At 32.8% G+C, this 15,790-nt stretch overlaps 1 protein-coding gene across 1 annotated transcript; it reads left to right on the top strand.

Annotated features, from left to right (window-relative positions):
* The first annotated feature begins 6,449 nt into the window (after positions 1–6,449).
* LOC114376576 lies at positions 6,450–11,800 on the top strand. The gene is made up of 4 exons (XM_028334749.1): positions 6,450–8,228; positions 8,459–8,770; positions 9,089–9,180; positions 10,621–11,800. Exons 1-4 carry the CDS (start codon positions 7,236–7,238, stop codon positions 11,486–11,488), a joined length of 2,265 nt encoding a protein of 754 aa, XP_028190550.1. The 5' UTR covers positions 6,450–7,235; the 3' UTR covers positions 11,489–11,800.
* Positions 11,801–15,790: the final 3,990 nt, after the last annotated feature.

Genomic DNA, 15,790 nt, shown 5'->3' with positions numbered 1-15,790 from the left:
CACCACTAATGCGATTAAAATAATTTCAAAATCCAGTGGGTCAGAAAATAAATGATAAGGAAAGGACAAAAAACTGCCTTCAAAATTTAGAGCATGTATAATAATGAAATGACACTAGCTTTCATGTAATGTAGCTAAAGAAAAAACGGATGTTGATAGTAACAAGATTGTTTCTAAAATGCTGATTGCAACAAGTTATCTTTGGCTATTTCATTTTCAGTATCAAGCACGTGATCTGTGCTTCAACAAGGATGGGTTTAAATGTTGTGATTTTTTGTATAGGAGACATTATCCAGACAGAACACATGGTCAGTGAAACGTAACATTAATACTTTTTAGTTTTTCGTCACTAAATTTGATTGCTAATTCTTTAATTTTTAACAATTTTTTTTCACATGAAGGCTTCTTACTATGGCTGGCTGATGGCTCCTTCACCTTCTCATTTTGTCACATTTGTAGTTGTGCTGTTGTTGGCACCATGAACGTACTGTAATGGTTTAGATGTTTTTCCGTTGTTGATTGGTTTTTTTTTTTTTGTGGAGAAAAAAAATTATGGTTGGGTTAAGACCTACTATATGTTTAGGTTTACCATTTAATTTTTATTTTTATTTTCCCTACCTATCAATTTGATACAATTATGGTTTTTGATCATGATTTGACTTTCCGAATGTAACTTTTTAATTTTGGGTTGAAGCATTAATTGTATTAGATTAGATTATTGGGTGTTTCTTTGACCATTCAGCTTTCCACTTTTGTATTGAAAATCGCAGGGATGGATTTTCCACCCCATGTGCTATATGCGACTTTAAGCAATTCAACATTTAAAGTTTATTATTCATGCTCATGCTCCGGAGTCTGCCAAAAAGAACATTCAGCAAATGAAATTTATAACTAGGAAATGGTAAAAGTAAAGGCTCACACACCGCAAAAATACAAATTTATTGTATTGATTTATTGAGAATTCGGTTAAGGAATGAGGATCTCTATGATATACCTAACAAACAATGGTTGTCCCTGCATACAAACCAAATGCATTAGATAAGGGCGATGATTGAGCCACAAGTTATATGAGTACTCAATATTCCACGTTAGTCACGAAGATATTTTAATCAAATTTAGTGAACTAGAATTATATTTTATTACCTTTGAGACTTTGATGCATATGGTTGTAAAATTCACCGCTTTTATGGATCACACCAACATTAGCAATAAAAGCGATCACACCACACCGTGCTCATCCGTCCCTAAATAATTACCTCCGCTCCGCAGCATTTCCATTAGCAAAATTATTAGTTTTTTACTTAGTCTCTTTTTTTTTTCATGCCAAATCCTTAATTGATTTGATTCCTAAACAGTTTTACAGTGGATTTCGATACGAATTATACATAAATAATGGCAAATGCTCCTAACTTGCTCGGTAGACAATCTCTTCAGGAATATCTCATGACACTTGGGAACTTATTAAGTAGCTGTGATCTGAGTTGAATTATAATTGTTTGAGTATTATAATAATTCTCTAGGTGAGGCTTGTACTAATAATTCTAGCATACCAGTGACGTTATGCCCAATAACAATTGGAAATGCTTTCCTGTGCTATCACTTTTTTATACTTCAATGGAACATTTGTTTTGTGCATACTTTATGGAGTATACGATGCAGGCAAGTAGTGATACTCCTATGGAGTTTACTAGACCTGTTTCAATGTTAGTGGGGCATTCATATATCCTGATTGAGATTGATTTCATTCATAGTGTTCATGCCGTGGAAGCTAACACTTGTTACTTTACCTTTAATTAAACTTTTAGAGCAACTAATAATGACAACTACCTTCATATGATTCGTTATTTTACTAATTGCTCATACCCGCTTTCCACTATGTGGATCAATTTGGTCGCCCCGGCTCAGAATAATTAGGTAATCAATCACACTAACTCAACCAATAAGCCAATGTTTTCAACTAAATACTACTCCTGGTGTGTATTACGATCAAACATAACTAATTAATTAATGCTTCTAAATGACGTTCCTTGTCAATTTTTCTCAGCACATTTAATTTAATTGTTGAAACACTTTTTATTTTACATTAATTTCAAAAAGAACAGTGGACAAACTAGAAATTAAATCCGAACCTTCTATGAGCGAACTTAGTTGTCTCGTGTAAGCTCTTGGTCTTAGCCTCTTAGGTGATCAAATTTTCTTGATGGTCTTGTAGTTATTCAACAAACATGAATTATATCTTAATAAATATTCTCTTTTTTCTCAAAAAATTGCAAAAGTGGTTATTTATTTAAAAATAAAATGAATTAAAGATGCATCTTTTCCATGTGTTTCAATTAAAAATAATATATAAGGGAAAAAAAACTCTTTGGCATTTAAATGGAGTTTAATTGTTTATTTTTACTTACATGTCTTCGTTTGATTCAAGAGAGAAGAATATAAGCATGTAAAAAAAGAAACAGATGGTTTGAAATAAATTTGCAGAATTTTTCTTAATCAAAATCAGTTTAGCTAAATTTTAATTAGTTAGAAGTAATCTCGCAAAACAGAGCAACTTTAAGGCAGGTTTTGAGAGGTACGGTGTAATTTATTTATTTTTTTCGATATCCGGTACGGTGTAATGTATCCAAATATAATTAGACACCGTGCCACTTTTTAATATGTAAGTATGTAACTGTAAAACGCGAGATTAACGATAAAGGAGGAAGATACTTTTTAGCTGCTTAGTGGGCTTAAGTAAGCAATTGCTTCTGTACTTTTTAAACAGACAAAGAATGCATGTCACATAAAGAATTTTTACAGCTTGATGACAGATACATTATTCATTTTTTGTATGATCCATAGACGAAGTTACAAATGCTCAATTATATTCATTATATATATATATATATATATATATATATATATATTATTTGTGTAAAAAAAAACTATAATATTAAATGATGACAAGTTGTCACATTATTTGATAAATTATGTATTAAAAGTAAAGTAGTATAGTTTAACATGTTGCGTGCATCATAGAGTTTGACTCGTTCACGTCGTGAATATGTGCCCCTTATGGATGTCCCTAGTGATGGATGGTTGAGGCAGCCTTTCTTTCTAATTCCTATTTCTATATCATTGTTGGCAATCTAATTCTCTCCATTAGCCATCTTTTTCTTCCTTCATGTTAACTTAATAAATGCAATATGGGTTCTTCTCACCCAATCTTAGCTTATATAAGAACAGTTGTAAAACTATGATGACAAATTAGTGCCCACGTTAATAGTGTGGGAATCAAGTGATGCTAATTGTGTTTTTTCCTTGTCCACAGTGCTAATTGTGTTCTAGGCTTAGCTAAAAGGAAAATAGAAGAAAAGCGGGTCCCGATAACATATATTTATACCAAAACTGCTAATATTAAAATATGAACTTATAAACCACCCAATCACCTATGCATGAAAACACATTAACACGTACGTACACTGGCTAGTAGTCTAGTACAACTACAATTTATAGAAAATGGTTGGAGAATTATATAACACATTAGCATATCAAATATCCTCTAAAAAACACACACACATCAAATAACTGACTGACTGCAGAATTAATTATATACTTCTCATCTTAATGGTTTGATGTGTGAATATAATTATAATATTATTATATATTATATGCCATGCCAGTGGCTTTGGATGCCAGGTTGATCAGGTAGTAGAAACTTGGTCCACACTCATACCATCTTTTCTTTTTATTTGTTTTTCTCCTCTTCTTTCCTTGCTTGTTCTTTTTGGCTAATATATGGTTCCATTATGTGTGATGTGTATGCTAAATTCCATCATTTTTCTTTTGTAAAGTCCCATAATCTTTTAGATTATGATAAGTTAAAGTTGAAAAAGTATAACAATTGAAGATGTATGTTAGGCAAGGATTAACAGCATATATACCTTTCATGATTTTTCACTTCGCTAAACTATATGTATAATTATATATATTGATAATCTTTATAAAAAAATGATATTTTTTCTCCCTAGTATTGTAATAACAAATGACGATTTTATTGATTTCATAGAATAAAAAAATAAGAGTAATATAGACTAATTAAGACGTTGACCTTATAATAATGTATGGAATGAGTTACATTAAAATTTTATACAAATTTCAAATTATAAATTAATATTAACTATACAACAACAACGTCTTATCTCAATTAACTATGCATTGATAAAACAATTAGGATCTACTCTTTTGAGGTGTGACTTTAAAAAGAAAACAACCCCCACCCTCTCCAATATCCTCCTGTCAAATGTATTATAGTTATTTTAGGTTCGAAATGATAATTTATATCCTTAATATTTTTAAATACAGATTCCTTTTTTTTTTCTGTACCTTAATTATTATTTAGTTGCTAGATTCATGGTCAACTGTTGGAGATAATGTCATTCACAGGTCGGATATAATGTCACAGGGAATGTATAATCAACGATTTTGTGTTGGTATCTAAAAATGCTAATTAAGTTCACAAAAAAATTATAAATGTAAGGATATATACCTAACATGTGTAGCTTTATAAAATTTGTTTGTTTGGTTTCTTCTTAATATTTACCTTTTTTAATTATTTTTTTCCTTAACCACGATCCATTAGGGAAAAAATTCTAGTTAATTTAAAGTTCAATCAAGAAATAATAAAATTTAATAAAAAAATATTTTTATCAAAAATTAAACTTAAATAATATCTGACTGATTCAATCTTAACTTTAATATATTAATCATGTTCAATCATCTTATTTCTTTAATTGTTTATTTAAAAATATTTTATTTTAATTTAGCAAAGAATTATTGTAAAGATATGATGATAGAAAATCGTGATTAATTTACATTTACATATACAAAATTTGAAAGATGTGCAAATTTAAGACTCTCACGTAATCAATTTTCTAAATTTATAGTTATTTTTAATCAGTAAATATTAATAGAGTTAGTATTAATATGTTATGTTAGTGAGGGAATTTGAACCTATGACTTTTTTTTTTTATCACTTCAGCTCTTATGTTTCTCCTCCCAACCACCTTATGATTCCACTAAATTTACAGTTATAAAATCTAGGCTCCATTTTGGTAAAAAAAATTGTTTAATTTGATTATTTATTTTTAAAATTTTTTATTTTGATATGTTATCTTATTAAAAATATTAAAAATGGTATTTTTATCTTTAAAAAATTTATTTTGATATTTTATCTTATTTAAAAGGTTCAAAATGATTTTTTTAACAATTTAAATATATTTAAAATGATAATTTATTTTAGTGTTATTCAAATGACAGTTGAATATATTTAAATAGTTGAAGGACTATTTTAAAACTTTTAAATGATATAAGGTATTAAAATAATTTTTTTTAAAGATAAATGATTATATTAAACCTTTTAAATAAGATAAAAAACCAAAGTAATTTTTTTAAATATAAATAATCATTTAAAAAAATAGATAAGATAAAGGATCAAAATGGTTGTTTGGCCTAAAATTTATCCCTATCAACCCACTAATTAATTAATTAATTAATTAACTATACAAATAATAAATAAATAAATAAATTTTATAATAGAGCAATTAATTTCATTCAAAATTGTTAACAAGATAAACAATTAATATACTAATTAAAATTCCACTTTATACATCAAGACAGGAGCTGGAAAGGAATTAGAAACAATTCAAAATTTATAGAAAAAATTAAAATTCTTTTATTTATTAAGTTATTATTATTTCCCCTATACAGTAGTTCAATCCGGTCACGAAATTCCCAATCCTAACTTACCAAACATTTTTATTACTTATATTAGAAATGAATAAAAGCGCATTGTTTCCACACGTTTTTATTTACTAAATTAATATTGAATTTAAATAAATATTAAAACTAAGATAATAAGAGTTTTAGATTGTTTAAAACATATGGAAGGATTGAAAAGTGTCTTATTTAGACTATAATTTAAATTTATTTTTTTTGTGTAAAATTTTCTTTAAGTCAATGATCATTATATATCATAAATTAAATTAATCTTTAATCTAATGGGTTAAGAGACACTTATAATATATGAATAAAAAAATATTATTAGTAATAGAAGGAGGTTGGTACTTAAAAAAATCTTTATATCTTTTATTTACAGAACACATCTAACAAAAGCACCCCCGAACACAAGATATTTAAAAAAAAAAAAATCATTTAAATTTATACATGAATCAATTCAATAAAAGAAGGGCACTCTAATTATATTTTATTTATACTACTAGGAGGTGACCCGTATTTTGTTGGTAGCCGACACCCCATTTGCCTTGGTCCTAACTCCTAACACTAACGCTACATGGCACATGCACCCATTTGCAATCACTCGTATGGAAACTTCAATGATAATCATTCTACATTATAAAAAATAAAAAAACCAAAGTATTCCTCATTTTCTCAGAGGATAGGAAAAAAAAAAAACATGTCAAAATTAGAATGAGATTTAGAGTCCCTAGCTAGCTAGCACAGTACCCTTTTGTCCCTCTTAGAATCAATCAGTTACAACCTTTGGATTGAGTGGCTTGGCAACACCTCCATACGTTTGAACTGCCCCCACAATTGTTCTGGGTTCAATCCAACGCAAATTGAGTGGGTCAGGTCGCAAGTGTTGAAGAAGAGCATGTGTGTAGAGATGTGTTTGTCTGACACTGACACCTCTTTGCGTATCAATCATGCAATAACCTGCCGCCAATTATACCTCTTCTCTTCAGTCTTTTTTTCTTTTTCTTTCCTCTTCCAAAATTCATTCCCTCTTAATCTTATTTTATTTCTTCTTCCAAACAAAAACCGTACCAACCCCCAAACAATTTCTGGAATTTCCACGAAAAATTTGGCGCAGGTTGTTAATTGTTATGTACACCTAGCTGTACAGTACAAGTCCCATCTCTTTTATTTATTTTTTACTTTATTCGATATTAATTATATTCCTGTTTAGTGAATACTGTCTTATTCCTTGGTTTTTGTTCTCCATTTGAAAATTGCTACCTAAACCAGCCTATCCAACTCTGAATATTTTCTTAAACTGAATCCCTCTGTCCTTTCTTGTTAAACTATGAATTAGGCCATATTTGTTACAAAGAAAATTAATTCCCCCGGGGTTTTATTATAATTTTGTGCCAAGTTTGTTGTTTTTTTTTTTTTTTAATCGAAGAGGGTTTGTTCTTATTGGGGATGCATATTGAGGGTGGTGGAGGAAAACAACAATGGCGAATCTGGTTCCGGGGGTGCTTCTGAAGCTTCTTCAGCACATGAACTCGGATGTGAAGGTTGGTGGCGAGCACAGGTCTTCGCTTTTGCAAGTTGTGAGCATTGTTCCGGCACTTGCAGCAGGGGGTGAGCTTTTCCCAAACCAAGGTTTTTATCTCAAGGTCTCTGATTCCTCTCATGCTACCTACGTGTCACTCCCTGATGAGCATGATGATCTCATTCTCAGTGATAAGATTCAGTTGGGTCAGTTTGTGTTTGTTGATCGCTTGGAGGGTGCTTCTCCCGTTCCCATTCTCAGAGGGGTTAGGCCTGTTCCTGGGAGACACCCTTGTGTTGGAACCCCTGAGGATATTGTTGCAACTCATTCCCTTGCTTTCCTCGATAATGGTAATGACAAAAATGGGGCTTGTTCTGGTGGGGGTGACGTGGATAGGTCCAAGTCTCCGAGGAAGGTGTTTGGTGGTGGGGTTGGGGAGAAGGAGAAGAAGGAGAGAGTGAGATCAATTGTTGTTGGTGGTGGTGGGAGTGGTAAAGAGGATGTGCAATCCAGCAAGGCAAGTGCTGTTTTCGGTAGGAGCAAATATCAGCCTCAGCAACCACAGCCAATCAAGCCTGCACTCAAGATTCAGGTCAAGAAGGAATCCTTGGCTAGATTGAAGTCAACCAATTCGCGGTCCATTCCTTCGTCGCCGAGTAGTTGCTACTCGTTGCCGAGTTCTTTTGAGAAATTTGCCAATGGGGTCAGGCAGCACCAGGGAAAGGTTGGGGCTAAGGTGGGAGTGGCGGAGACGGAAAAGGCTGTTCGTGGGGCTAGTAGTTTGGTTGGGAAGAAAATTGTGGTGGGAAATCCGATTAGAAATTTGGTGCAGGGAATTGAGCTGGGGACAAAGGCTCTAAGGAAGAGCTGGGAAGGGAGTATGGAGGTCAAGACTAAAGAGTCTTCCAAAACCAGGGTTGCAACCAAGTTTGATTCTAAGCCTGAAGCAAGTGTGAGTCACCATTTCTCCTTTTAAGCAACTCTTGATGTCAAATGCCTGGGCTTGCTGGATTAAATTGTTTCATTTTGTCTTGTTTTTCCTTTGAAAATTTATGTAGAATACTCTGCTATAAAGTTTAGTTGGTTTCAGTCTGAGAGACCTGGATTTCAATTCATTACCTCCATGGATTGAGTCAATTAAACAATTTTATACATTTTTTCTTTCATTTTATGGTCTACCAGACGCCTAGGAGGAGAAGCATTTCAACTGAAAAGTTTCTATCTAAAGAGGAGAGCAGGATCCAAGCACCAACAAAGCCCTCTAAGGAACAACATAAGATTCAAACATCTACAAAGAAGGCTAATGCTAATGGAACTGTGGAGGAACCAGAAAAGTCTAGTAAGCTAAGAACTTCCATTGGAAAGAAATCAGCTGAAGTTTCTAACAGCGGACTCCCTGGAAACTTGGTCAAAGTTTCTCTAAGTAATAGAAAAGTGACAGATGCAAGTGTTCAATGGGCTTCACTCCCATCATCTATTTCAAAGATTGGAAGGGTATATCCATTAAGAACTCCTTTGCTTTCACGTTTTACTTCTTTGATTCTTGGCTGTCACAGAATATATTTGAAAAAAATGGTCTCATGAGTTACACTGAAACAACTCAAATGAGTATCATGTTAGATTCATGAATACTACTATATAATAAGTATGCCACAGGTATAAAACTTGGTCATATGATCATATCATTGTTCCTAACTTATATCCTTACTAGATGATTATTCAGAAGATTATATAGAATACTGAATCCTTCTGTTCAGATGAGAAATTCTTTAACTGTATTTTGTTCTTATTCTATGTTGACATTTGTGACAGGAAGTAATGAAACACAGAGATGCGGCACAGATAGCAGCAACTGAGGCTATGCAAGAGGCTGCTGCTGCTGAGAGTTTACTGCAATGTCTAAGGTATGAATAACTCAAATCAGGAGAATAACTTTAGGCAATTAATTACGGACAATTCTTCTGGACTGCCGAAATGTTTAGAAGTCTTAGTTTACACTGTTACTCAATGTGGTCAAGATTGTGAACCTAGATATATGACTGATATCTGTACTTCTGAGCAAATTCTTTCTTTATCTACTGAAGCAAAGCACCTCTTTCACTGAAGAGGTAAATCAGTTTCATTCCAAAAAATTATTGTTGATACTTTCAATGAATTGTGTTTTCCAATTTCCATCACGTCTTCAATATTCTATTTAATCATCAGATAGTACTAACAAGAATATTGAAATTGAAGTATTTGAATTGGTGGCATAAATCCTATACTTTATTATTTGCATTGCTATGTAGAGATTTTCTTCTTCATTCCGTCCTATTTTGGAGTTGCGTTTTGCCTAATCTATTATCAACTATCAAGAACGTATTGGTTAACAGGCATATATATGTTCTATCATTCCTTGGGTAACTCTAAACATGCATACAGTTGTATGTACTGTCATTATAAATTCCTACTATTATAATTGCTCAATTCATTAAGCCAGATCTGATGGAAGTTCTCTTTACATTTGAATTATTGTGCTTGGAGTGATATAGCATCTAATCAATCCATTGGCCTTACTCATTGTTCCCAAGTACAAGTAGTTCATTCTTGGTGTTCATTTTAGCTATGCATATCCCATATGGTAAAGTTGTGCCTTGGTGACTTGTTGGTCATGGGTTCGAATCCGGAAACAGCCTCTTTGCATATGCAAGGGTAAGGCTGCGTACAATATCCCTCCCCCATACCTTCGCATAGCGAAGAGCCTCTGGGCAATGGGGTAAGAAGTTTTTATATCCCATATGTAGTTAGTGGTTTAGGGTTATTCTCTTTGAGTATCTGTTTTTTCTCCATTACACATTGCCATTCAATGGTAAAAATTAAGAGGTGGGTAATTTTAAGTTTGAACTGACTTGTGGAAAGGAGAAACCACATGTGGAGAGTGTGACATTTTTTAAATCAAAATTAGGCAAAGATAACCAACTCCAGATCACATTCAGGTTACTTGTAATTTAACCTTTATTTATTGTGTGTAATCAAGGCAGAGATTTCTTGGACGCTTGTTGGAAATATTTGGACAGAAAGGGAAGAAAGTGTATATGAATGCTATTTGTGTTAATTGTTATCAGAATTGGCTTGTAGTTTGATTTGCAGGGATACTTTTGATAGACATATCATGTATATATTTCACTTTTTTTAAGAAAAATTTGCAATTTAACCTAAAGTAAGATGCCTAATATACAGCAGGATTTCAGGTTTATCCATAAATATTGTTGTTGCTACATTTGATAGATTATTATGTTAGAATGTTCTAATTCTATGCTACATACCAAGTTGTTGCTGACACTTGTTTGTGATGTTTTTGGCAGAACATATTCAGAGCTAACTAATTCTGCTAAGGAACATAACCCACAGCCAGCAGTAGAGCAGTTTTTAACTCTTCATGCTAGCCTGAATAGTACCCGGACAATTGCTGAATCCTTGTCAAAACCCATTCCAGATGGTTCATCTCCAGATTATGAAAGGAGCACAGTGGAAGAAGCTCTAAAAGTAAAATCAGATAGACAAAAACAATCGGCTTCCTGGGTCCAGGCAGCCTTGGCCACCAATTTGTCATCATTTGCTGTTTTTACAAGAGAATCTCAATCATCCAAGCTTCCAGCTTCAAGCAATTCTCAAAATCAAAAGACTGTTGTGGGAAGTCAACACATGTTAGTCCTACACAATTCCAGTGAAGATGCTTCATCAAAAGTTCATGCAAAAACTCGTCTGACAGCTAATTCCAAGCATTCCTCACAAGGAACTCTTCGCAAACCAGGTGATGGGTTATTAAATGGTCAGAAGCAACTAGTGCAACTTCCCCCAGAATGGGTTAGAGGAAATGGTCTCAATGAGGTAGTTAATTTGGCTGAAATGTTACAGTTAGAGTCCCGAGACTGGTTTTTGGGATTTGTTGAGAGGTTCTTGGACAGTGATGGGGACACTACCTTGTCAGATAATGACCAAATAGCAGGTATGCTCACTCAACTAAAGAGTGTTAACGATTGGTTAGATGAGATAGGATCGAGCAAGGATGAGGGAGAATCATGCCAGATATCAACAGAGACAATTGACCGGTTGAGAAAGAAGATATATGAATATCTTCTTACACATGTTGAATCTGCTGCTGCTGCACTCAGTGGTGGATCACAATCGTCACCTCAGATCCAAACAACACAAAGTAAAGCCAAAAGGTGAATGAGTACATAGCTTAGCTTAACGATGCATGAGTAGATAGGCAGAGTGGGACTAAACTCGGTCACTAAAAGTTGTCCAAGGTCCTCTTTAAATTTCACTTATTTTTTGCCCCCTCTTTCGTCTGTTTGTACATAAATCCTACATGGGGTTTGAGGTATAGATGGAGTCTAATTATTTAGTAGGGGAGATAGCAAACATGATTTATGAGGATATTTTCTTTCATTTTTCTGAATATTGTTCAGATGAAATTATACAAATTGAAACAATGGAAGATATAAGCAGATATGATCTTTTCTAATGCCCTTCCTTGAATTTTGTGGTTCTTACATAGTTTCCCAAATCATGTACGATATAACTTCTGGTGCCAAAGTATAAAGCCTAAATCATATCCATTTCATATTTCACCTGTCAACTCTCTATATCATTTGATTTTGGTGTCTTTTTGGCGCAACCATAAATGGCATTTTCACGAAGAGAATTATGTACCAATCACACGCATCATCTTAACTGCTAGGCTGCATCAGGATAAATGAAAAGTGAAAATATCTCTTATAGTTCTAGATTTGCCCCTTTGGAAATTCTCTCTTTTAATTGGGTTGACAGTATAGGTTGAAGATGTGACAACTTATAAAACTACAGATAATAAGATAAAATGTAACACTATATATGAAATTAGGTGATATTTGCTCCACTAGTTGTTTCGTGACCAAGTTAATGATTTATGAATTCTGAAGTATAGTTGTTTACCCCCAACAATACTGCATCAGCTCGTCTAACAAGAAAATAGTGCAAACTTTTACCAAGAGAAGGATGGTTATTGGCTGCAGGAACAATTCAAACGTGCAGCGCAAAGTCGTATCATGTAAAATTAACTTTGGTTAGAAAATATGGAGAAGGTCAAAGTCAAAGGATGATAAAAATGTATGCAATGGAATTTTGGAAAACTGAATGTTTCTTGCTGGCCAGTGCCAATCGGGCTGACCCAATTTTCACAGATATAAAAATAGAGTCAGCCTGTTCAAATGGGGACCAGAGTTGATTTTGACTCACTTATTCTTAATAATCATCTATCCTTTTAGTTGTTATCAAGTGTTTATCTAAAGTGGAATGTTGCGTAAAAGAACATTAAAAAAATGATATCCCAATTAAAACAGGAAAAACATCTTTATAAAAAGTCTCGAAATTTGTTCGAATAAAACAGGATCCTAGTCGTCTCGTCTCCTTATTATATTTCAAGTAAGGCTAATTAAATTGAAGCACAAGAAATATAAGTATTGGGAAAAGCCACCATTGAAGCCGCAATTCATTTGGCTGCATTTTTAAATCTCCCTTGGTTTCTTGCCATTGTTGTTTCTCGTTGTCCTTAATTCAGGAGGAACTCTCTTCTCCACTTCTTATATATCAATCAAGAGTATATGTCAATTGCGGTATCCAGATACTGATGAGCTTGAAGATAAATCATAACCCCTTATTTTTCTTTTAGTTCCTTCTACAAATACTGTTAGTCCTTACTCAAAAAGTATGTAGCTAGATGTTCCCAAAGGGATCGGGATTTTCACTGATTACAACACAATTTTATCTCAATTATATAATTAAGTGTACCACTAACATAAAATCTAAAAGTTTTTCAGAGTGTATGATAGTGGTACACTTGAAAAGTGATTAGAATTTAGCTTCATTGAGTATCTGAAGCCTGATAAAGTTTTAATTTGAGTTTTCAGGTGAAGGCTAGTTCATTGATGACCCGCAGTACACAATGTGGAAGAATTCATGGCTTAAGCCTAATAACAGGAGATGAGCATTAGCTATTCTAGCAAGGGCTTTGATGTCTTTTTTCAATAATTATTTTACTGTTTCTTGAGTTATGATTGGTAATGTGTCTTAACAGGCACCTGTTCATACTAGAATTACTAGCATAGAGTCTGCATTCTTATAGTGTGTGTAATTTCAGATTGAAAAAGAATCTTTTGGCAGCCCCTTGTTCCTTCTTTTCCTTCTTTTTCTGCCTCTTCAAAAGCTTTTTTTTTTTTAGAATAAAAAAAAGTGGTTGACCAAAGACTGATGCTTCAGCACTATTTTAATCTGAGCCTTAGCTGCATTTGATATATCGCTTCTGAATGTTACCATTTAATGTTGATGATTACGTATAAAGGATCAAACAACAATAGAGGAGGATGAAAGCGAGGGATGATAAATATGAAAATAGAAGGGTGTTTTTCCTCCTGATTGTTCTCCACTATTTTGTTCATGACTGTGCATTTTTATTTTCAGTAGAAGGTAGCAGACTAGCAGTTATTCATTTGATATGTTACTCCTCTTAATTGTGATTTTGTAACTTATTTCGTTCTAATGATGGTTTGGCACAAAAAGTGGTCTTGTAAATCGTATAAAATAATGTCGGGAGGACTAAATTATTTAGAGATTAGAAAGAGGAAGGAAGCAACATAATAGAACACAGTTTGGAATATAGGACGGGGAGGATGGAAGTAACAATCCAATAGCAGTAATCTTGCTTTTGAAAAATGTTTTGTGAACACAAAATTGGAACAACGAAAAGCTGTTTCTTTTCATTTTGAAATGTATTATTAAGATGCATATTAATGAAAAAGATAAAGAATAAGTGTGAGATAATTCAATGTCAAGTACTATGTTCATTTGTTGATGTTTGAATAATGAAATTGTTTGTGTTTTCCTTTCTTGAGTCAATCACCAGGCTTCCTAATTCACGTAGGATTCTTGTTTGATAATAATTGATAAGTTCTGAGTTTTGATTTTGAAACTTTTTTGCGGACAGAACCCTATATACGATGGCATTGATGATTATGTAAGCCGGCAACTGTCTCTCTTAATCTCTTTTCTATTTATGTGGATGGATCTTGAAATACTTTATTGTTTTCCATATTTCTTGTTATGATGTGTGACGCATTGCTAAAGACGAGAAGTTGCTACTACTAGTAGTCTACTTGAGATGGGTTGAGTTGGACCACTGTCCCCTGCCCCATAATTATATGCCATTAAGAATCCTCCTTTTTCATATGTAACTAAAATACAACCTAGAAGATATTGGTCAAAAGAAATATATTAAGCTTCTGGAATTGTGAATTATGTCAAAGCCTAACTCTATTAGGGACTTCATATGTGGTTGTGATGCACAACACAACCACATGGGCACCAAAAAAAGAGAATCTTTTGCAAAAAGATCAATTAGAGAGTCTGATAAAAACTTATAAAAATGACAAATTATACAATTGAAAATGATTAGGAGTTATAAGATTGAGTTCGTAGTAATAGAAGATGAAAAAGAGAAAAAGGTCATAGGTTTGATTTTCTCGGCTAACAAAAAAACTAACAATTAACATTATTCAACAACATTTTATAATTATTTTACATTGTTGGTTTGCTGCATGAAATGGAAAATTGATTCAAGAATAAAACAACTAAAACTTGAATTTTAGGTCTACTAACATTTATTATTAGTTTTTTAAAGTAAAAAGGTCTTAATTTTTATTTTAGGCCACACTTTTTGTTGGCCCGGCCTGATCATATGTGAATGTTGTATAGAAATGTTAATATCACATATATTTGCTGCATTAAAAAATGCCAGAAACCTATCAATTTATAGTTTTCCCTAGCTCCAATACTGAATGAACTCTGAGGTGTGCACCATGATTGTGGCAAATTATGCAGCAAGCAAATCTTTATTTCCACCTTTCGTTGTGTTGTACATCGTAGGACCCAAGCTGCAATTGCACTATCCGTGCCTAACTGGCAACTGTAGTGGATATGGACATTAACCATAAAGTTGACTAGAATCATCTTATTTCTTTTGGATCACAGCTGCAACTTCACTGGTCGATTGAATTGAACTCTCTCTTACATCAGATAATTTGAATTTACTTCTGATGAGAAAAATATGAAATGTAACAATCCATCACCCCTTTATTCATTACACAAATTCAAAGCAAAAGCTGAAAAAGTAAAAGACCAAATGAGCGTAAACAACAAAGCAACAACAAAGTGTCGGGGAGTAAAGAAAAGAACACCATTCTGCAAATTGACTAATGATTCGGTTAACTCTCTTACTTAGTAAGGAACTATAAGGTTTGACTTAGTTATTGAAAAAAAAGAACGTGGGTTTAAATTATTGTCATTGATAAAAATTAGCATATTAATAACTAATATTTGAGGATAAAACTCAGTGTAGCCATCACATTTGGGACTTTCAGTAATTAAAATAGAGAAAATAGCAATTAAGATGAAATGAAAAAAATATATTTCATTTTTAAATAATGAAAATAATAG

This window comes from Glycine soja, chromosome 11 (genome assembly GCF_004193775.1).
Source record: "Glycine soja cultivar W05 chromosome 11, ASM419377v2, whole genome shotgun sequence".
Lineage (NCBI taxonomy): Eukaryota > Viridiplantae > Streptophyta > Magnoliopsida > Fabales > Fabaceae > Glycine > Glycine soja.
This window is presented reverse-complemented; position numbering and strand designations above follow the sequence as displayed.